Source organism: Glycine soja, chromosome 18, assembly GCF_004193775.1.
Source record: "Glycine soja cultivar W05 chromosome 18, ASM419377v2, whole genome shotgun sequence".
Lineage (NCBI taxonomy): Eukaryota > Viridiplantae > Streptophyta > Magnoliopsida > Fabales > Fabaceae > Glycine > Glycine soja.
Genome location: NC_041019.1, coordinates 50989151 through 51017116, shown reverse-complemented (window position 1 = coordinate 51017116; position 27966 = coordinate 50989151). Strand labels below are relative to the sequence as shown.

Genomic DNA, 27966 nt, shown 5'->3' with positions numbered 1-27966 from the left:
GTAGTTAAAATTATTTGCAATATGACCTTGGCATAAACATTTTTTAGTTAAAAAAGAGCCTGAACGTGTGTTTCGAATGTCTCTTTATTGACACCAAATTAGTATAACGGTACAAGAAAGAAAAGAAAAAAAACAGATTGTTATAGTAATGTATAGGAAACAAAATTAAAGAACCGCTAGCAAATATAATCGTTAATACTCAACAGAAATCAGTTTCGGCGTGCGAATTAACAATGGCTGGTTTCCTGCAAGCCATGACATTTGATTTATGTATCTTTCTTCTTCTTCTTTTTGCTGAAAATGTGTTTTACTTCTACTCTGGGATATGATATGATGTAATTAATAACCTTTAGGAAAATACCAGAATACAATTGTTAGCTTGTTACTAAAAAAAATCGCTTTCGTCAAACACATGATAGGCATGTTGGATTAAAAATGTTTTCTCTTAACACTTGACTATTTTATTACTAGTCATGACATGTGATGTTTACTTTTAGTTGGGTGTGTGCTTAATAAAAGATGCTCATAACTATCATGTATACACGTCAACCCAATAATAAATGAGACTTTAAGTAAATAAATTATTACTCGGCTCTCATATTCATCAAAATGTTTTTATAGGTTTTATAGATAATATAATTTCTCTGTTTTTAAATATAAGATTTTTAAAAAAAATTATTTGTTCCTTTTATGTAAGAATCTTCTTAAGTTATCTTTTGTATTAATTATTTTATATTTAAATATCCTTAATTATTTTATAATAAATGTTATGTAGAAAAAAAATAAGAATTTTGCTAATCAGTGTCTTTAGGACTTTGGTTAAGAAACTAAAAAAAAATATAAAATATTTAATATGAAAATCATAGAAAAATATAAAAAAATATGAACAACTCAATTTTATGCATTTCAATAAAAAAAAAATTTAGTTATTTAACCAATACCTCAATAGCATTTATTAGCCTTTTCCAAAACACAAATACATTATATCTCTTATAAGGATTGAATTCAAAAAACTAACACACATTAATTAATTAAGTGAAAAGAGAGAGATTATGAGTCTTAATAACTTTAAGGGTATTTTTGGTAAAATAATATAAATTGTTAATAAATTTAATATATTATGTTAACCAACTTTTTTAAAGAGTGTAAATTAGTTCCAAAAAAAATTATATTTAAGAAGGGAGGTAGTAATCATTATACTTATTCCAATACCATATTTCTTACTTCAAAGTAAATGTGAACTTTTTAAAAATAAATAATAATTTTATATAAATATATAATAAAACTAAGGCTATGGTCTTATTGGCCTTACCATAGCCATGCCTCTTTAGTTGAGTATTATAAAACAATCACACTAACAAAATTCAATATAGTTGGTAAATATATAGTTGAATTTTTTTTAGGTATATTTTTAGAAAAAAATTGTTGACTTTATAAATGAAAAAGACAACATAAAGATTCATCTAAAAAAATTGGAACATGTTTGTTTTGTCATTGGAAATTCTAGTCCTAACACACATTCTAATGTATAGATCTAACGAATGTACAGAAAAGTAATGATGGAGATTTGTTCACTAACATATGTTCATGCTCCACCATTGAATTCTCAAGTATAGTCTTATGACATGGTTAGATACCCTTTAAAAAACTATAATGTTACCATAATTTTTTAAAAACAACTATATGTTGATTCATATTTAGTGTGATTTCATAATTGATTTCAGTTCACCTCTTGGTCTCCCCTATATGTTATTAGTGTATGTTTGGAACCCATTAGAAAACTCGTTGCATGCTTTTCAAAGCAAAATCTCATTTTCCCAGGTAACTAACGTGACAACCAAAAATTATTGCTACTTCGTGCAACGGAATGCAAAGTTTATATACAAGCATAACCTTAGTTTCCAACTATTTGTTGGAAGATATCCTTGGTAAACATCAAAAGTAAAACATTTATTGTCATTCTTTCATAAATGATTATGTATAATAAATTTATAAGAAAATATAATTTTGATAATTATTATATTATTTTTATAATTTTTATATAAAATATAATTTTTTATTCATTCAATCGTTAAATTATATTTATATATTACTAATATCGTTTGTGTCAATTTTTTTAAAAATTGTACTATCATAAAAAAGTAATAAATTGATTCATATTTTAATATATTTTAAAATATTTATATTATGTTAATTTTAATTTAAGTGAATGGGGTTACAAATGATTTTTGATTAATATAAATTTTTATATATATGATGTGTAAAAAAGACTTTCAATCCAATTATAAATAAAAAAAATCTAATTGAAAATTATAAAATAATATAATAATTCTCAAAGTTAAACATATATAATTTCATCTCTTATATAAATTTACAAACTTTTATAATAATTATCTTATAAGTTGTATTAGTTATTATTTTTAATTGATTAATAATATAACTTATAATTTTTTATGATAATTATTTTAAAAGTTATATTGAGAATAATTTTTAATCATTTGATAATATAAAAAAAATTAAGCATGTAAAAATCGATTTAATGTTTTTATATATAATGTTTGGTTTGTTATTTGAAGTGTTTTAAACTCAATTTGGAGAATAAAATCAATTTAATAACATGTTTATTTGTCCTAAAAATATATTTGCATATTTAAATTTTATGTGAAATTCCAGTTTTATGAAAATAAAATTTTAATTACTTTTATAAACTTAGTTTGTAAATTTTTTGTTGAAGGAACTTAGTTTGTAACTTTAAATTTAATCCAAATTAAATTTATAAACTTTAATTTAAACATAAACTAAATCGAAAATTCATGACAGAAACTAAATTGTATGTATAAAAAAAACCCTACTAAGGTCTACTTTTGGCTTTTCTGACACAATAATTGTCTGTGGTCCCAGTTTTGAATCCAACAAGTTTCTTTTTTGGCTAAAAAATTGAATTTTTACATAAACTTTTTTACAAAATATTATATTATTATGTAATAAAATATAATAAACATTGATAAACTCTTATTATAATGCTGTTTTTTTTTGTAAGGCAACTTCATCGTACGACAATTAACTCCCTACAGTAGCTAAAATAGCATGAAAGGTGAGTAAAATAAAATTTAGACTTGAATATTAGTTTAGTCTCTGTAAATTCTGCTTTTATAATTTTAGTTAGGTAAGAGTTTTTTAATTTATAATTTTAGTCTTTGTAAATCTATATTTTCTAATTTTAGTCATTAATTTTAAAATTTTATTTTATTTTATTTTTAGTTCATATAACTTTACACTTTAAACACTAAAATAAATAAAGACGTAAACTTAAGGAGTCTAGAAAAACAAAAAACAAATAATTTAATCTCCTTAAATGCATATGGTATATCAAAATTAAGAAAATATAATCTTATACTATTCAAGCCTAAAACTTATTCAGAACAATCAAATATAGATGGTGAAACTTATTTTAAATAATAAATGTTGGAATTCTATCCATATATAAATATAAGTTTGATCCATCTATCATCACAGGACCATTTTTTGCAATTTGCTATATCAGTTGCAGCTCCTACTGTCTAACAACTACGCTGAAGCAGAAGGTCTAGATAAGGAGTTCTTCTCTTCAGGCAAAAAAAAAATGGAGGATTCGTTGGAGAATTGGATTTCACAGTTGGTAAAATCTCCCTCAAACCATTATCTCAGTGCATTTGATGTGATTATCTCCAAAAAGAAACTTTCTCCTTAATTAATTCAATAAATTAATCTTGTTTTGGCACAGGAAATGGAAGAATATCATGATGGGTCATTTGATGAGGAAGAGTTCCTAAGAGAGATCCTTAAGGAGGAGCAGCAGCCAGAAAATTTGTGGCCTCAAAGAGATCAAAAGCTCTCCAACACCAGCCCCACTAACAGCACTGTGTCCTTTGATGAGGCAATTAGCTTTTGTGGGAGTGGCACTCTACATAAAAGCAACAGCTCCAACTCCATCAAGTCTTTGAAAAGATCATCATCAAGTGTCTCACCAGCCACCACTACATACCTTCTTTCTTTTGATACCTCAAGTGCTAAACCAATCACACTTAAACCTTCCCCTAAGCTTGATTTGGCACTTGGATCATCCAATAAAAGGAGTACTAGTACTGTAACTGTGGTGAAAGATGGGTGTGAATTTGAACCATTGATGATGCCCCAAAGCCAAGCAAGGAAGAAGGTTAGAAGGTCATGTGAGACACAGCATCACATTATTGCTGAGAGGAAAAGGAGACAGGAACTGACAGGGAGCATTATAGCACTTGCAGCAGCTATTCCTGGGCTCAAGAGGGTTAGTACTTCTGTTATTATGAAAAGCTTATTCTATGGTCTCTCTATTCTTTCTTTAATTTCATTCTGGGTCTTCTTAATAATATTTTTGGTATTAATTAAGAAATTAAAAAAATATTTATCCTAAAGATTATAAAAAATATAAGAAATTATAAACAACATAATTTTATATATTTTAAAAAAATAACGTGATTTTATACATTTTAATAAAAAAATTCTCTTTAAAATTTCTGAACCAATGGTCGGTTAGCATTTCCCTTCGTTTTTAATCTTTTTATGAAGATGAAATGAAAGACACAAATTTTATAATTGTAAAAATTAGGTTAAATTACTCATTTTGGTCCTTATAATTTTATAATTCTTATTTTTTATTCTATATAATTAGAAAGTGATTTTTTTAATTTCTATAATTTATATTTTAATTCTCTTTTAGTCCATATAATTTAAAAGTGATTTTTTGAATCCTTATAATTTATATTTTAATTCTTTTTAGTCTATGTATTTTATATTTTAATTCTCTTTTAATCCTTATCATCAAAATATGAGTAATATTATTAATTATAATTAATTACAAAAATATTAATAAATAATTCATAACAAATTTATCACAAGATAATTTGTAACAAAAAATAGTTGATAATTAATAATTAATTTGTAGCTAATCTTTTTATATATTTTTTATAATAAAAATTAAAAGATAATTAAAATGTAAATAATAAGAACTAAAAAAATTATTTTTAATTTATAGAGACTAAAATAAAATTAAAATATATATTATAAGGACTAAAACGAATACTTTTAAATTATATGAACTAAAAAATAATTAACATATAAATTATAAGGAATAAAAAATTATTTTTTTAAATTATAGATATTAAAAAAATAAAAACCGTGAAACTAAAGAAATCAAATTCCAGAAATTGTGTCATTTTCATTTATTAAAAATATGAATAGATAATGCTTGACCCACTTTTCTTCTGCTTCTTTTCTTCTAAGTCAAACATATTTAATAAATTTTTTAAAAATAATTTAACTTTTACATAATTTTTTTTAAAGAAGCTGAATGAAAGAATTTTATTTCTTCTCCCGTTCCTTGGTGGCCCGTGCTTTCTCTCTTTCATCTCTCTCATCGTTCTTTTTCATGTCATCAACTTGTTTTTTAGGGGAATGTCATTAACTTGTTATCGATCACTTGAAATAATATAAATTGATAAAATATGTAATAAAATAAATTTATGTTCTTTTATACTTTTACTGCATCCTACTATAAGTTAGATATAAAATTTTGAACTTAAAAGTTAAAATATATGATTTCTCATATTTTGTTATTAAATATAACTTTTTTATTTAAAAATATTAAAACAGTAATATTTTACTATCAAATAACTTTTGGTTAAATAAAAATAATAGTAAAATGATTTCATTCTTTTTTTACATCTCTGTCACGTTACACTTCATTTCATCAAGAGGTCTAACTTGGTAATATAAATTGTAACTCTTTTATACTAGTTTTTATTCTTGCATATCAAAAGTTACGGTTCATTCCACCTAAATAATTGCTGTGTTTTTTTTTTTTTGCCTAAGTAGCCTTGATTTGTTTCGGATCTTTTTTCAACAGATTTACCTAATTTTTTAAATAATTTTTCAGACGTTAAGCAGTGAACCACTCACTTTTTTTTGTTAGTATGTCTTTTAAATTTTCATTTTTATAATTCTTTTTTTTAACAATTTTTAACAAAAAATAATGACTTGGTAAATTATTTGTAGAAATACTGTGGTCTTCACCTGCAACTGGGATCTACTTCGTTTTTTTAGTTGTTAATTAAGAATTGATATCTACTTTCACTATTATAGTATTATCAGCCCCAAGTGGGTAGTATTTTTTTAGTGAAAAAGTGGGTAATATACTAATATTTTAATTGTATTATAATGAGAACAATCAAAACATGACACAAGCAAACTAATAATGACACCGGGAGAAACAATTAAAAAAAGTTTTTGTTGGTCCACTTCTTTATGCAGTATTTAATTCAAATAGCAAATGCATTATTGTTGCACGTACGAAAGAAACCGTTGAAGAAAGTTTTTCATGGTCCACTTTTTTTTTGTTGACAAAATTCATGGTCCACTTCTTTATTTAATACTACCATTTAATTAAAATAAGAAATGTATTATTGTTGTTTTTGTAACGTAAAGCACTTAAAATTTTTATATCTTAAGCTTAAGTATGTGTTTTTTTTACAGCAAGCTTAAATATGTTAGAAAAGGATTATCATATAGTATGCACTTATCAAACACGTCCTTAAAGAAAACAAATGTTGCTGATATATATATATATATATATATATATATATATATATATATATATTCAAAATTTCTAAAAACATACTTTAAAGCATATATGGAAAATTTTCTTTTTTCTCCTCACATTTTAATGATAAATAACTTTAATAGCTGAGTGGCATATCGGGGTAGCAATTTTTTTATAAGAAAATATTAGTAGTCTATTATAATTAAAAATTTTAATCGATAAAAAATAATTATTAATTTATTAGTAAAAGAATTCAAATCCATATCTCTTCCTCTCTTCTTCCTTCTCTACACCAAGTTCATATCTCTTATTATAACCACATTTCCCATAACTTTATAGATGGACAAGGCTTATGTGCTTCGTGAAGCTGTCAATTACACAAAACAACTTCAAGAGCGAGTTAAAGAGTTGGAAAATCAAAACAAAGTAGATTCAGCAACATTCATAAGGAAATCTCAAGCTTCCTCACATTGTGAAACGAACAAAGAAATATCACTATTTGAGGTTGAAGCAAGAGTCTTAGATGAGGAAGTACTCATTGGAATCCATTGTGAGAAACAAAAGGACATAGTGTTCAAAATACATGCCTTGCTTGGAAAGCTCCATCTCTCTACAACCAGTAGCACCGTACTGCCATTTGGGACTTCTACTCTTATAATCAACATTATTGCTCAGGTATTTAATTAAAAATTCATTCTACTATCAATCTATCTATCATTCAATTGTATATATATATATATGGTCATATTGTCATTATTGATTTTTGTAAGCGTTATTATGAAAGTCATATCTAGAATGATTTTTAATAGCTTGATTGTATGAAAATTAAACTCGAAAATCTTATTTCATTTCAAGTGTATAATTATACCATCCTACAATATTCATTCACATAATTGATGTTTGTGTTCAAACTTAAATGCAAATGCATAATTAATTTGTAATGTTCCGATCAATGGAAATTCTGAATTGATGTAGCTATTATGCAGATGAATGGCGAAAACAGCATGACCATGCATGACCTAGTGAAAAAACTGAGAGATTATCTATTGGAGGTGTATGACATGCAATAGTGAATTAGTGATCCGTGCTAGTGCATCATGTAAGTTATCAGATTGTATTAAAAAAATATATTCATGATACGAACATTATCGTATAGTACTTTATGATGGATTGAGGATGATTTGAGAAGTTGTTGCACCTTTCGTGATTGGGTTTAATTTCTTTGTTGTTGCATAAAATAAAATAAAAAAGAAGAAGATGAAAACATGTTTGTTTATTCAAATGCTATAGTAAAAAGGTATTGGATGTATGTACGTAAGTAATAATTTTTCAACTTATAATTTAACCAATCAAAATATTAAAAGTAACACGCGTGATTTTTTAATATATATATATATATATTTCAACAAAATCTTAACGTTTTCTCTGCAAAACCTAATTCATTATTCCTGTAAGTTGACTTTCAACACATTCCACAAATTTTGACTAGTCAAGAAAATAACTTTCATCATCTAAAATGGCCAAATGGGTAACATTTCCGTATAGAATTTACTACAAAAAAAAAAAAAAAAACCTTATTTTCACATGAAAAAAAAACTACAAACGTGCCACAGCATTTGAATAACTTCCAAATCCATATGAACAAACAACGATCAGAAGTTCAGAACCATGTTTTGATTCACTTTTACGTATCGTGTGACTTCAAACTCAATATGCGTTGACGCAGTGTTCTTACTAGATCATCAAGTGTCATGTTATATTCGTCATCCATCTGCAATAGAAGTTAAAAGAAACAAATCAAAATTGCATATCATGGGTTGTTGAAATTATCTATGCTTTTGCACGAGGAGCTTAACAATGTCTACATTTCTATGCCAACAAAAATATTGTAATTTCCATAAAGCACAGCTGATAAATTTGTAAGACACAATGACAGTATAAATTAAGTTTGTTTTCTTGAGGCAATTATGTACTTTCTTTCTCCCAAAATAATTATTGTCTTAAATTATTTTATAATAAAAAAGTAATAAATAAATAAAAAATAATTATTTTACAAAATTAAACTTATATCATCATTAATTCATTTATAAATTTTGTTATTCACAATTAATATTATAAATTATATAAGTGAAAAAAGTAATTATTTTTATATTAAAAAATTAAAATGATAATTATTTTAAGATAAATCACATGATAATTACAATAAGACAGGGGAGTATAAAGAAAGTATGATTTATTTTAGTACAAATTTTATTTTTCTTGATAATGAACAAGTTTAGTACAATTTTATAAAATCTAACATCAATCTCCACCCTTATACCATCAATTAATGGCTCGCACTTTTTCTCAATCCTTTATCTCTAGTGATCCCAAGCGATTCCAATTTTCTATATATTATAAATAATTGTTTTTATGTAAAATGAAAAGTGTAACAACAAACAAAAATAGAAAGAAGATTGCAATAACTTTCCTATCGGTAGAAAGTGAGATTTTCATTATGGATAAGTCTATATATAATTGAACAATCCAAGACAATTGACAATTAAGAGACCTTAATAGTCATAGTAAAAAATCATGCTCCATTTCTTTGCTCAAACATTTGACATATTAATTAAAGAATTTAATTGAAATACACTAAATATAAAAAAAAATTATAGTATCATCTAATCATATATATATATATATATATATAGATTTTCATATAATTAAAATTATTGACTTTTGTAATAATTATTTTAAAATTCATATTTAAAGTTATTTCTAATTTTATAATTTTAGCCTACTAATAAAAAGTTTGAATTCGGATTAAAACCACACTAAAAACTATCATTTGGACAAAAGCTCGTCTCTTGTAATTTTTGTGTAAATTATGATGTGGAGCTGAGGATTTCTAATTGAAATATAAATATGCTATATATAAGTTGTTAATTCTTTGGTATGTTCCCAACTTCTTAACTCAATACTTTTATGTATATATCATCAACAAAATGTCTGAAATATTTTTTACTTTATAGTTTATAAAAGATAAAAATAGGATATAGAGAACATAGAATGCGAACAAAAATTAAGATATATAACTGCTAAAAAATACTTATTGATGGAATAATAGACTTGAGTTGCATTCATATATATAGTATAGTATTGCTTTGAAAAAAGAAATGTTCTGTACCTGAGAGATAATGGTAATCTTAAGAGTGGAACTCCCAAATGGCAATACGCTGGTACTGGTTATAGAAAGATGGAGATTATTAAGCAAGGACAATATTTTGAGCAAAGATTTTCTTTGTTTCTCACAATGGACTCCAATGAGCACTTCCTTATCTAACACAGTTACTTTCACCTCGAGGAGTTCTTCCACACGATCATTTTTGCAAATTAGCGCTTTCTTGGTAAGTATTATTGAATTCACACATTCCTTCCTCATTTGATTTTCTAGCTCTTTCACACGTTCTTGAAGTTGTTTCACATAGTTCACAGCTTCACGCAGTACAGTGACCTTGTCTGTCTATGTACATATATTATATTCACAAATTATGAAAGGAAATATATGATGGTAACTTCTAATAAATGACATTTTCCTAAATTTACTTCCTCGAAAATAATTTTGCAAGAAACATATATACCCTAGCTCCATCATGGAGTCCATGCCAATTGGAGGATAAAATAATTAATACTACACAGACAAAAAAGTTAACATATAACTCTATCCAATAGAATAAAAAAATAATTTAAATATATTTTTCATAAAGTGTGATTGTCGTATTATCTTTAAATGTGAAAGATTAACAGCATGTCATATCATTTTTTAATAGAATTAGACTAAGGATAGGTACTAAAAATAAAAATCTAAAAATATCTTTTAAGTAATAAATTAAAAATTAAATATATTTAAGCTCTTAAAATTTATTTTAAACTTGACTGATGATGGACAAGTGCGATTTGTCATGCATGTTAGTGACATTAATTATAAATGGGTAAGTGAACTTACCTTCTTTAAGCCAGGAATGGTGGCTGAAAGTGCTATGATGCACCTAGTCAGCTCCTCTCTCCTTTTTCTCTCGGCCAGTATGTGAACTTGTGCGTTTGTTCGTGGGTACGCCTTTGGTTCAACGCAATGGCTTTGTTCCATGCTTTTAGCGGAGTCATTTTGAGGGTGAAGTGATCCTACAAGGGGGTTATCAAAAGACAAAACGTTACCCGTTGGAGATGATGAGTAAGGTAATTCCAAGTTGCTTTGAAGGGAGGAAGAAGAGAGATTGGGAGAGAAAACTTGTTGCTGAACAATCATGTCTCTCTCTCCCGAGGAGTACTCTTCTTCATTGAAAGGGCTCATGTGGCCATGGCTTTGAATATTGAAGAAATCATCACCACCCATTTCCTATAATCAACAAATGAATAATAAAATAAAATGTTAATCATAAGAGAAAGAGTAGTAATACTAAGTAGCAATGTGTGTTCAATTAGTTCCTAGCGTGTTAAGTTAGTTTCATGTTTTGGATGTGATTTTCATAAGCTAATAATCATAGTTTTTACATTTCAAACGTGATTCTTTCTTTCTTAATGAATTTCCCAACATGCTATATATATTCATAGAGCTAGCTATATATCATGTAAGAAGTTTGAAGAACAATAATAATGATGAGTGTCGATCTTTACCCAGTTAGAAAACAAGTCCACCCATGAATCCTCCATTATTAGCACAGGTACTGGCTTTGAGCACGACCAAAGAAGTTGTTGAATATGCTAAGCACATGTGGATCGGAGTGCAATTTAAATAACCGCTTTATTGGTACAAAAGAAATAAAATGAAAAAAAAAGTTTGGAATTTGAAATGAAATAAATAAATTAAACGAGGGAAAGATTTAATTTTTTCTTAAATTAAAAAAAATATTGTTTTTTCTCCTTTTTCTTTTTTTATTGTCCAACTCATGCAGATTAATGCTCAGCTTGGATTTATGGAAGGGACAATATAATTGTGGATATAATGAAAACATGGCAGCATTTAATTAGCTTATGTGTTCGTAAAAACACAAATTAAAGGAAGGAAACAAATCAGTAGGTCTCACATAAAAATTGTCTTTTAATTTCCTCCTCTCATTTGTCCAGATAAGGGAAGGGTTGAAAGTTGCGTCAACATGCAAATTAAGACAAAAGAACAATATTGCTAGAACCTACAAAATTTATTTCCTCAAATCTATACGAAATATTTATTCTGTGAAAAGATATTGTGATTTTTTTTTGTTTTTAAAATTAAAAATTATTTTTAAAAAAATGATAGTCATTCGTTTATTATTCATGTGACGTGCCCGTGTGACGTGCCCGTGTGACGTGTCCGTGTGACGTGCCCCTGCTTTTTTAGGAAAATAAGGGTAGAGAAAATGTGTACCCGTATGAGGTGCCCTGTTTTTTAAGGAAAATAAGGGTAGAGAAAATGTATTGAGCCAAAGTTGAAGTATGTTTCTGTATTGTATTTCATGAAAAATAGCACCGTTCAACAAAAAAAAATACTTTTATTTATACTATTTTTTATTTATGATATTTATGAAATTTTATACTCATACAAAATTAAAAAATTCCCTAAAATCACAATTTATATATCGTTTTAGTATGAAATTCAAAAATATTACGTAACTTAAGTGATAATTAATATAACATATATTTAGAGAAAATGATAATAAGTTGTGAAGTTTAACACTTATTTAAATTTTTAGGAACTTATTTTAGATTTTCTTAGTTATAGGAAGTAATGTGATAATTCAGTAAAAAAAAAAAGGATTTAATGTGATAATGCCGTACACTTCTGGAAATCAATAGGGTATTTTAGTCCATTCTCTTCTTTTCTTTTTCGTTACCTTTATTTCTTCACCATTCTTTCTTAGACCAATTATCCAATTAGAGATTAATTCTTTAAATCTATGATTTTGAGCACCAATGGATTTAATTTATAAAATTGTAAAATATTATTTTAATACTTAAAATTTAAAATTATTAAATAATAGTCCTTTTAATTTCTAAAATTATTAAAATAATTATTTCAGTCTCTAAAATTTAATCAATATGAGTTAAATTTAAAATAATATTTTTTTTATAAATTCAGGAATTAAATTAAATTTTATTCGTAATTTTAGATGCTGACTTAATATATAATTTATTTTTGAAAATGAACTATGCTAAACAGTAAGAAAAGAATTCTTACAAAAGTATAAGAATTTCAAATTAAACAGTAAGAAAAGAATTCTTACAAAAGTATAAGAATTTCAAATTGACAAATGAAGCTCCGATAACCTTTCATATATTAACACAAAAAAAAGATAGATATTTTCTAATAGCTAATGATGGTAAAATATCACTAAAAAAATTGACTTGATAGTGTTGTTATGCCCTTTTGCTAAAATACAACATATATTTATGAGTATTCTTCCATCTTTATATGTATGGATCGATGATTACTATTATATGTTATATTCACAATTGACACGTCTCGCAAATTTTAGAGTGTTTTTTTTACAGGAATTTTTAGAGTGTATTTGGAAAGAAAGATAATATAAAAAATTATATTTTTTCAGAATTACATTTTTTTAAAAATTTCTTTTATTTTAGATTGTCATCATCTAAACCGTACCAAACAAACCATTAATGACAATATTTAAGTCTCTTGGACAAATTCTTTTCTTCTTCTTTTAATATTTAGGAATCACAGGAGCAAAAGGAGCAAAATTGAAATGAGAAGGTTGAATTAGGGTTTGATTGAGAGATGAGGTTGATGATTAAGGTTCGAAAGGGTTCTTAGGTTTCGTTTCTTTCTTTCTTTTTTCTTCTCAATCTTTTTTACTTTTTGTTTTCACTCCCATGAAACATAAATTATAATATAAATTAAATAATAAATTTAAAATTACACATTTTACTAAAAATATATTTTAATTCTTAAATTTCTTAATTTTAAAATTATAATTATTTTTCATTGAAGGATTTCTTAGTCTCTATTTTTAACTGAAGCTTAAAGTTTCTCAAGCAAAACCGAATTCATTATTCCTCTGAGTTGCCTTGCAACATTCCACAAATTAATTCTGACTAGTCATGAAAACAATTTTTATAATCTAAAATGAAAACCTTTCCTATTCAGAAAAATTAGTTTCACATCAATTAAAAATAAACTAAAAATAAACTCAAATTAGAATATATAAGTAAAGAAAAACCCTAAAATTTTCATGTAGAATTTACTAAACTGGAAGGAGAAAACAAAACCCACAAACGTGACACAACATTTGAAACAACAATCAGAGCCATTGTTTTATTCACTGGCACGGATCACTTTTGCATATCCTGTGACTTCAATATGCGTTGCCGCAGTGCTTTTACTAGATCATCAATTATCATGTTATATTCGTCATCCATCTGCAATAGAAGTATAAAAATTCAGAATTGCATATCATGGTTGTTGAATTTCTCTTTGCTTTCGCCGGAGGAGCTTAAAAATATGCAAATGCTGAGGATAATGTGTGACATGAAGATTAAAAAAAAAGTGTATCACTAATTAATCGCCGTGCCCTATATTTTTTCTCAATCCACTATCCCGATCGATTCCATTTCTATTATAAATAATCATTTTTATGTAAAAGGAAAAGTGTAACAAGAAACAAAAAATAGAATTAGAGGATTGCAACAAGTTTCTATCACTAGAAAGTGAGATTTTCAGCATAAATAATATATATATATATATATATATATATATATATATATATATAACTGAACAACCCAAGACAATTGATAATCAAGAGGACTTAAATAGTCATCATATAGTAAAGCATCATGCTCCATTTCTTTGCCAAAAACATTTGACATGTTAATTTGAAAACTTAATTGAAATACACTTATTAGAAAAAAAAAAAAAAACTAAACTAAAATTTGAACAAAAGCTTGTCTCTTGTACGCAAATTTATTTCAAATCATGATGGGGAGGTTTCAAACTGATAAGTCGTTCTTTATTAGGTATTGCATTTATGTATATGTCATCAACCAAATGTCTTAAAGTATTTTGATTTATAATTTATAAAAGAAAAATAGGATGTCATGATCAACAGTGAGAACACAAAGTGTGAACAAAAAAGATAATTTCGACAAACTTATTCTTAAAACAATAGACTTGAGTTGTGTTCACATACGTACTATTAATTGCTTTGAAAAATTAAATGTAATGTACCTGAGCGATAATGGTAATTTTAAGAGTGGAAGTTCCAAATGGCAATACGCTAGTAGGGGTTATAGAAAGATGGAGATCATCAAGCAATGACAATATTTTGAGCATTGTCTGCCTTTGTTTCTCACAATAAATTCCAATGAGCAATTCCTTATCTAAAACAGTTACTTTCACCTTGAGGACTTCTTCTTCCACATCCACACATCCATGAGTGATGGCTTGATCAATATTATTTATGGAGAGTGGCGTTTTCTTGGTGAGTATTATTGAATTCACACCTTCCTTTCTCTTTTGATTTTCTAGCTCGTTCACACGTTCTTCAAGTTGTTTCACATATTTGACAGCTTCACGTACTACATTTGCCTTGTCTGTCTATACACATATTTAATTCACTAAACATGGAAAAGGATTCAATATGATTGTAAGTTCTAAAGCATCTAAACTGTGCTACCTACCCGTCAACTATATCTATTTACACTCAGTCTTCAATAAATAAATACTATTTTTTTTAACCATTTCCACCTTTATAGTACCTTATTAGATTTTGATTACGTTGAAATGATTTGAGATTTATTTATTTATTGTATATTATATATTATATACTGTCACATGCATCCTCAACTTTTAGGTGGCATTGATTAGATATTAAGGTTTAAAATATGTAAGTTCACAAATCTAACTTTGTGAATGAATCCAAAAAAAATGCCCAAGTAAAATAATTAAATATTTTAAAGAATTGCATTATTTATACAACAATTTACAAACATTATATTATTTTTCTCCTCCTTGTCTCTTTTCATCACATTATTAATTAATTACATTTCGTATTTCTCTTTTCTTCTGTATCATCTTCTCATTCTTTGTTGAAAAATATATTTAAAATTTTTTGTGCATATAATATTTTTCTATGTTAAATAAAGGAGTGTTAAGAACACATTATGCATTGGCTAAATTATTAAAAACTACAAAAATCATAAATGCATTAAATTAAGAATTTCACTAAATTTTGTAATTTCAAATAAATTTCAACTAATAAAAAATATTATAGGTTAAAGATAACAATTTTAAAATGGACCTAACCTGAACAACCTATAAATGAGGTCAAGTTGAGCTCTTAATATTTAAGCTAGAAAAAAAATTGGCTAATTCGGCTGGATTTGAGGGACCAGGGTGGGCCCATAAAATGTTGACTCAAAGAATCCGACGGACAATTTGGGTTGGTATTATTTATTTATTTATTTCTTATAAAAATTGTATAAATTTAGACCTAAAAAATTTGTTGATTTGGGTCAACTTAGTGGGTTTGATGGGCCAAAAAGAATGCAACTCAAAAAAAATTCGTACTAGTTAGACTTTTCACACCTTGACCCAATAGGGTTGGAATAGACAAACTCTTTTTTTTTTTTTATCTCTGGTTAGAAAATTTATTGCTAGCATTTATCTTTAAAATATTTAGGAGATTTTGGTTTTAAAACATAGGATTATTTTTTTAAGAATGGTTGAAGTTTATGAGACTAGACAAAATTTAGATGCATTTTTTGAGAAGTTTTTTTTATGCTTCTCAAGTAAAAAAAAAATGTCTATAATGATGATAATGAGAATTAAATTTAAATTCTTATGCATACTACTCTAACCTCTCACTAGTTCGTGGACTCTAATGGGTTAAAAGTGTTGAAAGGTGGAATTTAAAGTTCCATTGAAAATTTTTAACATTGAGGTGAAATTATAATTTTAATTACAACATAAAAAAACATATAAGTTTTATCCTTTTCCAAAAACAGTGATTGGGAATGCTATTTTTAGATAAATTAATCATTTGGCGATTAGAATTAATTTTCTCATTTCTCATTTGAAACATTCCATATAATATATATATATATATATATATATATATATATATATATATATATATATATATATATATATATATACAGTTTTAAAACTTAATATTTATGAAAATGTTTTTCAAAATTCAATTGATAACAAAAACAGTTTAAAAAGTATGGGTTTCAGTTTAGAATTTCTACATCATGCATTAACTAATTACAATTAATTGTTAAGATATATTGTTTGGGGTTCACAAATTGACGTAGTAACTTGATGTTAAAATGTACACATCAACCTTAGTACACGAGGGAGCACATATACTACTTGCTCGACAGTCAGGTGACTGTATTGATAAGCTATTGGTTTACAAATTATTTATGAGTTGTTATGTTGTTAGTTAATCTCCCACAAATTATCTCTAGAGTTATTATGCTGTCGTACAATCTTGACAATCAAGGGATCAAGGCTCTCAAGTTATAAATAATAAGGTCTACCTTTACTTTTCATCTTATTCTTAATTCACTCATCACATATTTGGAGTCCCTTTTATAGGTATCATCTCCCTTATTTATTTGGTAGATGATATTTACAAGTCCAATATAAGAGATTGTGAAGCTCACTCTAATAACAAATTAGCTTCAAATATGTGATGTGTATCCTTTGGTAAAAGACGAAAGTTTATCTTGACATCATTAGCTCTAGATTTTGGAAAGTACATAAGATAATTATTATAATAAATAACAAATTAATCATACGTGTCAGCTTATATATAGTCGAATGGCAACGTGAAAGATCTGAGTGCATACATTATTAGTTCTAAGAAAAAAGGAAGTGAAAGTAAGAATAGATTGGATTATAAAATTTTATATTTTCACGAGAAAGCAAGACACTCATTATTATCACGTGAGAGAAAGCAAAGTAAAACAATTTAATGATACTTATTTAAAAACCAAGAATAATGCTCAGGATCACATTTTTAAAGTTTATACAAAGAAACAAGAAAATGACAGTCTTCTAAATTTACTTCCTCGAAAATAATAATTTTACAAGAAATATCCAGGAAATTGTCATGTTAGTACTAACATAAATTGCCCAATAATAAGACATAAGTCATACCTTTTTAAACCCAAGAATGGTGGCTGAAAGTGCCACGATGCTCTTATTCAATTCCTCTCTCCTTTTTCTCTCGGCCAATATGTGAACTCGTGGCCTTGTTCGTGGGAACGCCTTTGGCTCAACGCAATGGCTTTGTGCCACGCTTTTAGAGAAGGGGTTTTGAGGGTAACGTGGTTCAACAATATGGTTATTATCAAAAGACAATACATAACCACCCGTTGAAAATGATGAGCAAGATTTCAAGTTGCTTTGAAGGAAAGAAGAAGAAGAAGAAGAAGAAGAAGAAGAGGAAGAGGGTTTACTTTTGGGAGAAAAAACTTGTTGCTGAAAAATCATGCCTTTGGGGGACTTTTCTTCATTGAAAGAGATCACGTGGCTTTGATTAATGAATAAATCATCATCATCCGTTTCCTAAATTAATACAAATGAAAAATATAGTAAAATGTAAAGCATAAGAAGTAAGAAGTTTAAAGTACAAAAATATAATTATGAGTGTCTTTACCCATTGAGAAAGCAAGTCCATCCATGAATTCTCCATTATTAGCATATAGGGGGGTTTGGGTACGTACGACCTAGGGAGTAGTTGAAAGGAAAATCTAGCAGAGGGTGGTCCACAAAGCAAATGAGGATTGCTATTTAAATAACCGTTTTATTGGTACGAAAGAAAGATATAAAAAAAAGTTTGAAATTTTAAATGAAATAAATAAAAGGAATCTTCTTAAATTAAGCAAAAGAAAACATATTATATTATCAATGTTTTTTTTTCTCTATTTTCTTTTGTACCATCCAACGTACATGCAGATTTCTGCTCAGTTTGATTTTATGGAAATCGAAGGAACCATTATGGGTGAAACATGGTACCGTTTAATCATTCCATGTGTTTGGAAGTTCCTAAAACGACAAAGGAAAATAACAAATCAATCGCTCTCACGTAAAAATTATTTCGTTTCTCTCTCTCTCTCTCTCACCTTTCTTTCTTAGATCAAAATATACTATCAGAGAGTAATTCTTTGAACTCTAAGATTTTGAGTATCAATGAATTTAATTTTTAAAATTATAAAGTGTTATTTTGATACTTAAAATTATTAAACAATGGTTATTTTAATTTATAAAATCATTAAAAGATAATTATTTAAGTCTATAAAGTTTTATTAATATAAATTAAATAAAAATAGTATTTCTATAATTTCAGAAATTAAAATAACTTGTATCCCTAATTTTAGATGCTGATTTAATTAATATATTATTTATTTTTAAAATGAACTATGCTATACAGAAAGAAAAGGAATAAATATCGAAATACAAGAATTTACAATCGACAAAAGATGTTGCGATAACCAGTCATATATTAAAGTCCTCGTGTGTGTAAGGAATGAATATTTACCATTAATTCTTGTTATAAATGGTCAAAATTAAAATCAAGTTATATTTTTTTTACAAGAAAATCAAGTTATATGAATTCTTTAAAAAGTTAGCAATTTTTTAAGATATGCCATTAAGTCTTGATTCTTCATATATAGGTATTATCTAAATTTATATTTTAATATTTCTAACCACGTTTAGTTTTTGTTCTTCTAAAGTATCCTTTATTAGAATTTAATATTAAAAATAAAAAAAATCTCAAATAATTAAAATATATTTTTAGAATAAATAAGATAAAAAAATAGTTAAAATTTACGTAAAACATTAAAAGCCATTTTTTACGGCATTTACTTAAAAGCTATTAGAAATAGAATCTCAATTAATTAAAAGATATTTTTAGAATAATATGGTGAAAATAGTTAGAGGTTACTTAAATAAAATATAAAGCAAAATGTGTTGTTTTTAAAAATCTACAGGTCGTATAACTTTTTTCTACTTTCATTATTTAATTATATGTCGTCGTGATATCAAAAGAATCCTATAATGCCAACTACAACTTTTTAGTGCACACGACAAAATTAATTTTAACTTTTTAGTTGACTTTTAATTGGTGAATTATTCTTAAACCCTATTTGTCCTATCCTGGCATCGTTAAGACTTTCTGCAATCAAAAGGCACTATGATAATACCTGTGGCTTTTGTCGCTAGCTAGAAACATTATAATATAATTAATCCATCACTGAATAATATAATTAATTTATTTGAGACAATTATTGAGGTTGCTTCGAGTGGAATATGCAATTGAGATGTATTATGATTTAGTATTTGGTTTGGAATCTGCGACGAAAATGATGAAATAAAGAAAAAGGAATTCATCATTAAAATAGTGGCTGAGATATATTCTCTCAAAATTGAAATGAATTTGGAATTGATTGCAAATGCGAATCCTAATCTTTAGTGTCGGAAGGGATTGTTCAATTCTTTCTTGGAAGGAAGTGGTGGTGGTGGTAGGATAAATTGATGAAATAAAAAAAATTATGGTGAAAAGAATATTAATTCATAAAATAATTAAATTTATTAGAAATTTACCAGTTAATCAGGTTTCCTGTCTTTAATCTCACATTAAATAATTTATAAATATATCTAATGGTAAAAACCAGTGCTTCAGCGGTGAGGGAGGGATTTGGGTGCTTCACCCTAGAATCTACCAATGATACTTTTAGCACCATTAAACATATAAAATGGAATACAACTTGTCCAATTATATTTAAATTAATTCTTACTTTTATGTATTTTAATTTAAATAACATTTTTGTTCTTTCTCTTTCCCTTATATATATTTTTTTCTTTTTAAGTATACTAGATTTTGACTCATGCATTATACGAAATAAGCAAAATGTTTAAGAATTTCTATTTAAATTTTGTATTGTATGTCATGTAATTTTTTTCTCTTTATATTTTCATAAAAAAATATTCACTCACATTTGTCATATTTATTTTTCTTATGTTCCTTGTTCATAAAACAAAACATTCAATAAATTATTTAAATCAAAAAAGATATAACCCATATAAAAAAATATATACGTTAACATTAAAGTTCTTATAATTAAAAATATAATTTTATTGTAATTATTTATATATTAATGTGACTTCAAGTAAATTGTAGATCCCGTAAAGCAAGTAAAAGAATTTACTTGCTTTTATAAAAAAAAAAAATCATAATTATGGGTTATATTTTATATATAATTTTTATAAATACTACTATTGATTTTAAAAGGTAGACCTGAACCTCTGATTGATCGAAATTTGAAATAATTGGTTATGCATGTTTAAATTGGTTATACATGTTTTCACCAAACAGAAAAAAGTTATACTTGTTTAAGTAAATACCAAATAGTTTTTTTTGGTGAATTAATAATACGAAATAGTTAGCTATACACGTTTAAATTATTTTCAGTAAAGTCTCATGTCCAGTTACAATCATCCTCGAGCACTAGATGTTTCAAAATCAAGTCAGGACCAGGCTCATTCTGAGGTGAAAATAATTGACGCAGATAGAGATTGAGTATTCGTTTTTCATAGTTATCACTTTGAAACCTACCTCTAAACCTGGCACATTCTGAGGTGAAAAAAATAATCATATGCAATAATACCATGTCACGTTTTCTTCTATCAATGAAATTTGAAAGCAAGTGGGTATGAAATTAAGAAAACTCTGTAGGGATATGGCAGCATACCAACTCTGTAGGGGTATGAAAATAATCAAATGACAATGATTAGAGAATCCTACCACTTACTTACATACATTGTCCCGAACTATTTTATTATGCTCTTATCAACAAGTTATTAGTTGATCCCAATTTGACTCCATCTCTTTAAATAATTAAGTAAGATCTCTAATTTAAATGTTATGAATAAACTTGAGATGAGAGACCACATTAAAAGCAATTAATCAAGTTTTTAACTAAAGTTAATCATAATAAGATTAATAAATATTCCACATCAAATCATTTTGTCAAAAAAACTTTTATTATGCTGCTTGATGCTTACCCCTTCAATTTTATTCCCCAGAGAGAATTAAAAGGGGTGTAGATTTTTTTTTTTTTAAACTTTCCTAGTTCCATCTACTATAAAAAAAAATTACTTCACATCGTACATTAATATTATATATTAAAGAAAGTCGCCTTACGTTAATGTAAAATTTGATAATAAATTGTACTTGATTTATTTTTTTGCTGAATTATACTTGATAGTTTATTCTTTGAAATATGAAATTCTTAATAATTTATTTTATTTACATTTAGCATGAAACTGTTATTAGAATGTTCACGTAACTTTATAATATTTTGATATTTTAAATATTAATATGAGTTTTTATTTTTCAAATATAAAAAATATCATATTCTAAAATTATACACCATAATAAAACTTATAATATTAAGATGTCATATTTTGCATTATATAAAATAAACGTAAAAGTTCGCGGGCACCCCCTATTGAGGGGATGAAGTGGAACGTTTATTGTTCTGTGACTCAATGGCACGAATGCCTCTTGTGGCGGAGTCTTGAGAAATTGGGCTGGAGCTTGGATTAACAGGGTTTCACAAAAATATTAGTGTTAGGCTTTTACTTTCTGCACTTCCCTATCTGTTTTCTGCACTTCCCTCAGCCAAAAAATCCCACGCCACAACCATTGTAGCACCGTCAATCACCCTAAGTAACACGACACCGATGAAGTGGTTTGTGGCCTCTTCCTCTAGGTGCGATGCCGATGATAGTAGTTTTTTGGTTAAAAATGCTTTTGTCTACTATGGTGTTGGATTCTGGTGTGGGTGTTTGACTTTTGCAGAGTGGGTGTTGAGTGTTGGATTCAGGTGTGGGTGTTCTAGAGCACATTTTGAAATTTTCAAGCCTATTATGAAATACACTTTTGTAATACTAGAGTAAATTCAAAAATGTGTTATGAAATACTTATTTTGTAATAGAAAATTTTTGATTTTTTTTTCTTATGAAATGGGTATTTTAGAACACATTTCAGATCTATAAGTGTATTATGAATGAGTATTTCACAATAAATCTATAAATCTTGAAACATGTTATGAAATATGTAATCAAGAATAATGTTTTTGAATTTTTTTCTTCTACAATAAGTATTCTAAATATATTTTCAGATTATAAGTTTATTATGAAATACTCTAAAAAGTTATTATATGAAAAGGGTAGTTTAGAAATTCAAAATATTGATAAATGCGGGAAGCAGAAAGTGTTGAAAATAAATGTCTTTGTGTTAGTGATGTGTTAACCAATTCTGTAAGTTCTAGACTAGGCCACAGTTGAATAAAAATATAAGACCATCTTATTAACTATTTAAATTTTGAAATTTTTAAAAATATTTTCTTATCCATTTATTGTCATTTCTCATTATTTTTTCCTAAATTTTTAAGAAAGTCTACCGTATTTGCAGTGGTAGTTATATATATTTTTTATTGGTTAAATTATAATTTTAATTTTTTATAATTTTAAATTTTAAATTTATGTTTTTTTATTTTTAAATCAAAAAATTTAATTTTCATATTTTTTTAAATAAATAATTTTGGTCATATGTTATATTAGTGTTAAAGTTACATTTATCTAACGTGTTGACAATAAATGAAATGAAAATAAAAAAATATTAATAAAAATTAAATTTCTTATTTTTTATTTAAAAATAAAATAATAAATTCCTAACCCTCTTATTTTTTTATTTAGTTTTATAAACATTATTTTATATATATTATTAGTTAAAAAATTATTATTATTTTTTTAATTCAGGGGCAATTCGGGGGGTTTTAAAATAGATGTATGTGCCGTGGTGTTGTGGTATCCGCGCATATTCTCATTTCAATTTGCATTTGCATTTCATTTGGCGTTTTGTTTCTTTCTGGAAGCTTCACTTCGGCATCCATGGCGTCGTTCGAAGAAGCTCCTCCCGGAAACTCCAAGAACGGCGAGAAGATCTTCAAGACCAAGTGCGCTCAGTGCCACACCGTGGACAAAGGTGCCGGTCACAAACAAGGTATCTATTGTCACTCATCATCTTCGTTTCCTGTTTTTTTTTACCCTAATTAACTCTCAGATCTACGATTCCAATGCTACTTTTACATCAGCTTTTACTTAAATCTCAACACTCCATGGTCTCAGGTTTAGGGATTTTGTCGATTGGCGCATTTTAACGCTGCGCTATTGAATATAAAAAGAAATTGTAGTTGTTATTTATTTTAATTAATGGCTATGTTGTGATTTTTCGGTGTTTAGGTTTGAAAGTTACTCTGTATTGATGTTGAGGAAAACATTCTATTTGTTGAGGTTGGAGACTCGTTGTCAAATCTGAAGCTTATTTTGATGTGGAATTCGTTTTTGGAAACTTTGAATTGTTTACTTTAGCTTGATCCGGCAACCACTTTCGATTTCCCCCCTCCCCCCTAGTTACGTGGTTTGTCTATTGGAGATTAAAGTAGAGAGAATTAAAAGGGGGATCAATTGATTCGGAATGCACAAAGAGTTTAATTTTTATGTAATATACACTCTTAGCTAATTAAAAAAATATAGTTGGTGTGACTGTGAGTAGATAAAATAAAAGACATGGGTGTGTAAATTGGCTTTCACCAACTATCTAACTAAAAGCAAGTGTGTGTTAACCAACTATATTAATACATGGGTGTGTAATAGGGGTATTGTTCATGTACTGACTACTTTCTCTTTTGCAAAGTTGTATACTGCATTATAGTTTGTGTGGAAATGTGACAGGGCTTGTGATTCAACTCTTGTACCATAATTTGATTGTATTTGAAATTTTGTATCCTTGGTTCTTCTATGAGGAAGATTTCGCTGATGTTATGTTTCTTTATTATTTTTGAATTACTTTTTAAATTTTTATTTTGTTATGATGTTGCTAGGGATATGTAGTTGGTTAGGTGGTTTACACCTGTGTTTTTCAGAAAGAGTAGAAGGGGAGACTAAGAAAGACATTGGAGGATATCATTAAAAAATTAAAAGGAATCTCATGGTGAACAATATCTCTTAAAGATTTTTTCGTTTTTAACCATGCTAATGGCCTTTGTGTAATCTATGTGGTGGACTTTACCTAGTGAGATAAGGTTATTGTTGTTTTTGTTTGTTATGATGTTATTTTTAATTTCTATTCAAATAACTCTTGTGACATTAAAAGAAATGCTTATGTTGAATTTCTCTCTTGCTTTTGTGCAAAGTCTGTAGAATGAACAAAGCCTAAGGGTTTATGCCTTTGCCTTGACAGACTTGGTCACTAATTTGTACATTGCTTCTTTGTCCCTGTATGATTGGTTTACCTCTTCCAATTATGGTGCCACTTAACTGATCGTACTCTCTGCAGTTATATCTTTAGTTTTCTGTTTCTTGCCTCCTATCCATGAATAATGTCATTATGTAAAATTCTAAAGACACATGTTTGCTGTATTTGTTGACAATCTTAGGACCCAATCTGAATGGTTTGTTTGGAAGGCAATCTGGCACAACTCCTGGATATTCCTATTCTACTGCTAACAAAAACATGGCTGTGATTTGGGAGGAAAAGACCTTGTATGATTACTTGCTCAACCCCAAAAAGGTGCAGTATAAATTAATATTTTAGTTTCACATCTCTACTTCACTAACTTGCATAGTTATCATTTCACCTTACTTGTATAATTTTCATTGTGAGATTCTCTATTTTCTATTATAATTGGGGCATTGTGCTGTTAAATTTATGGTAATGTTGCTAGGTGACATTGCTAATCTGTTTCTTATATACTGATGACAAAAAAAGTGTTTCTCTATCTATTGGCTTTTAATTAATTTAATCATTGATTATCCTTTTGTGAAATCTGCTTGTGAATCATTTCATGCTACTTTATATAATTTTCATTTTGTGATGTAGTGTTCTCTAATGTAGTCGGTGTATTTTGCTTTTGAATTTTATGGTATTATTGCAATGCAGGGCAACATTGAAAATTTGTCTCCACCACAATGTTATTGATTTGTGTTTTCTTTTATCCTCTTGTGCAGTATATTCCAGGGACAAAGATGGTGTTTCCCGGTCTTAAGAAACCTCAGGAACGTGCAGATCTTATTGCATATCTTAAAGAATCCACTGCATAATGATTAAATTTTCATACATGCAGTTATGCACTTTACTTTCAAAGTTCTGGAGATTTAATTTTCAGACATTTTATTCTGTGGTGCAGTAAATACTGTATCAACAAATAAAGTAGACTTGATTGGTTTGCAATGCTATTTTGTTCATTTTGCATTGCTTCTTAAGAGGCTGCCATTTATTGGCTAATGTTCAATTAATTTACCTGTTGAGAGTTAAAACATTGTTATTGATATATAGTTAAGCTGGAAGCACAATTAGTCTTTCTTTGCCGGATAAGTGATTTTTCGAATCATGTAATTTTTTTTCTTTGGTTTACATAGCTGAATGCAAAGGGCTGAATTTTAAGCTCAATGGATATTTATTGAGATTCAATTCCTGGATCAGCGCCCTAAAGAAATTTGAGCTGAACAATTTTTGCATTTTATAGCACATAGTTTGAATTATGAGATAAGCACATAGGCTTTAATCTATTTTGACTACAAGTCTTTCTACTGTCATTTTGTGGAGGTGGTTGCCATGGGAATTTAGTTTATGATTGGGTGACGAGTGAAAGGAAATGGGGTGTATTTCTCATAAAATGGAAAGCAAGGGAAGTAGAAGAGTAATTATTTACGATGGCCGAGGAAATTTTTTACCTCCAATATGATAGGTGACAATTTAGGGAAAGGGGATGGTTTTACTCCAGAAAATTTCTATCCAAGGATTGGAAGCTTAATAATCTAATGATTTGGATGGGTTCATTGAGTGCTTAGTTCATGGTAATATAAACATAAATATATTTAGGGCTTGAAATTGGGGTTACAAAGAGTGTAGTACGAAGAAAAAGGCTACAGCATCCAAAGGCATTGTTAACGATCGGTCCAATTCAGTCTGAATTATGTGAAAGTGACTGGTATTTTTTTTAACATATTTATGTAATTAAAATAAATGTTAATATTGAATTAGTTTGTACTAAAGTGATATTTAATTGTTGAATGTTTATTTTAAAATGGCATTTAGTTGAATTTTTAAAATAAATTGAAACCTTTTGGGCCTGGAGCTTATAAGTTGGTGCATTGAATGCCAGGCATTGTCGGGTCAACTCAATAATATGTATCTTCAATTTTATTTTTTAGTGCACATTGGTGAAGAATGCTAATAACATATTTATTATTATTATTATTGTAGACAATTATTAAATAATTGTAAAATTATAAATGAGAATCATTATTTTCATATAGTGTGTGGTGTGAATCATGGAGTCGATCTCTTTTCATTTATTTGACTGGTAAATAGTTGGAAAAAAAAAGGCTATTGGGCAATTGTTGGACTGGGTCTATGAGGTAGACTCTTTTGACACCATTATAACTCTTGCTTGGAGCACCTACCATTTTTGTTGGGGCACCCAGCAAGTCGAGTGAAAGGGCAAAAATGTCCCTTACTCTTTCCTATAAAAACCAAATAGTGACTCGTCTCTATGAGTCATTATTCACCTTCTTCTTCCTCTGCTTTCCTTCCTCTTTTCTCGGATCGTGACCGTGACCGTGCCGTGACCATGCCGCCGTGATCGTGACTATGCATTTCGCTGTTGCTGTCGTTTGTGGTGCGTTCATGCTGTTGCTGCTGTCGTGACTGTGATCGTGTTCTGTTGTTGCTGCTTCTTCCTTCTTCTTCTCCTTCGAGGTAAGTTATCCTTGTTCTTTTGTTGTTACTGTTTGTGGTTGTTATTGTTTGTTCTCCTTATTGATTGCGTTTTTCTTGGTGTTTACTGTGTTTGTCTTCTTCTTCATTGGCGTTTTCTTCGTCTTCATGTGTTTGTTCTGCGAAAATGAGACATACAGATTGACAATCCATATGGTCTATACGGATTGTTGATCCATATGGATCATACAGATTACAAATTCGTATGATCCATACAGATCAAAAATCCGTATAAACCATACGGATTGTCAATCCGTATAGTTTTATTTTAAAAAAAATTGTTTTGTTAGATAAAAGCCATATCCGTATGGCTTATTTTTTTTAAAAAAAAATCTATTATAAAATCAACAATCCATATGAGCCATACGGATTATTGATTCATATGGTTCATACGCTAATCCGTATGAGTTTTTTTAAAGTAAATTAAAAAAAGATTGATTAGTGTCATGATGTTACATATCCAAAAAAATTGCTGATCCATATAATTCATACGGATTACCAATTCATTTTTTGAAA

General features: G+C 27.5%; 4 protein-coding genes across 5 annotated transcripts; 2 read left to right on the top strand and 2 right to left on the bottom strand.

The window, feature by feature from the left end:
- Positions 1–3486: 3486 nt before the first annotated feature.
- Positions 3487–7880, top strand: LOC114395457 (transcription factor NAI1-like). 2 transcript variants are annotated; one of them, XM_028357244.1, is made up of 4 exons: positions 3487–3658; positions 3764–4306; positions 6956–7291; positions 7603–7880. In XM_028357244.1, exons 1-4 carry the CDS (start codon positions 3623–3625, stop codon positions 7684–7686), a joined length of 999 nt encoding a protein of 332 aa, XP_028213045.1. In that variant the 5' UTR covers positions 3487–3622; the 3' UTR covers positions 7687–7880. The 2 variants fall into 2 exon arrangements, with proteins under 2 accessions (XP_028213045.1, XP_028213046.1); XM_028357245.1 differs by having other exon boundaries at positions 7592–7880.
- Positions 7881–8093: 213 nt separating this feature from the next.
- LOC114395788 (transcription factor bHLH25-like) lies at positions 8094–11400 on the bottom strand. Its single transcript, XM_028357631.1, has 4 exons — positions 11273–11400; positions 10605–10994; positions 9786–10121; positions 8094–8387 (listed from the first exon to the last, which is right to left on the bottom strand). Exons 1-4 carry the CDS (start codon positions 11306–11308, stop codon positions 8301–8303), a joined length of 849 nt encoding a protein of 282 aa, XP_028213432.1. The 5' UTR covers positions 11309–11400; the 3' UTR covers positions 8094–8300.
- A 2320-nt stretch (positions 11401–13720) lies between these two features.
- On the bottom strand, positions 13721–18363 carry LOC114394675 (transcription factor bHLH25-like). The gene is made up of 4 exons (XM_028356346.1): positions 18259–18363; positions 17757–18167; positions 14817–15185; positions 13721–14011 (listed from the first exon to the last, which is right to left on the bottom strand). The coding sequence occupies exons 1-4, from the start codon at positions 18301–18303 to the stop codon at positions 13925–13927; spliced, it is 912 nt and encodes a 303-aa protein (XP_028212147.1). The 5' UTR covers positions 18304–18363; the 3' UTR covers positions 13721–13924.
- A 5102-nt stretch (positions 18364–23465) lies between these two features.
- LOC114394963 (cytochrome c-like) lies at positions 23466–26142 on the top strand. The gene is made up of 3 exons (XM_028356642.1): positions 23466–23673; positions 25109–25242; positions 25680–26142. The coding sequence occupies exons 1-3, from the start codon at positions 23562–23564 to the stop codon at positions 25770–25772; spliced, it is 339 nt and encodes a 112-aa protein (XP_028212443.1). The 5' UTR covers positions 23466–23561; the 3' UTR covers positions 25773–26142.
- The last annotated feature ends 1824 nt before the right edge of the window (positions 26143–27966 follow it).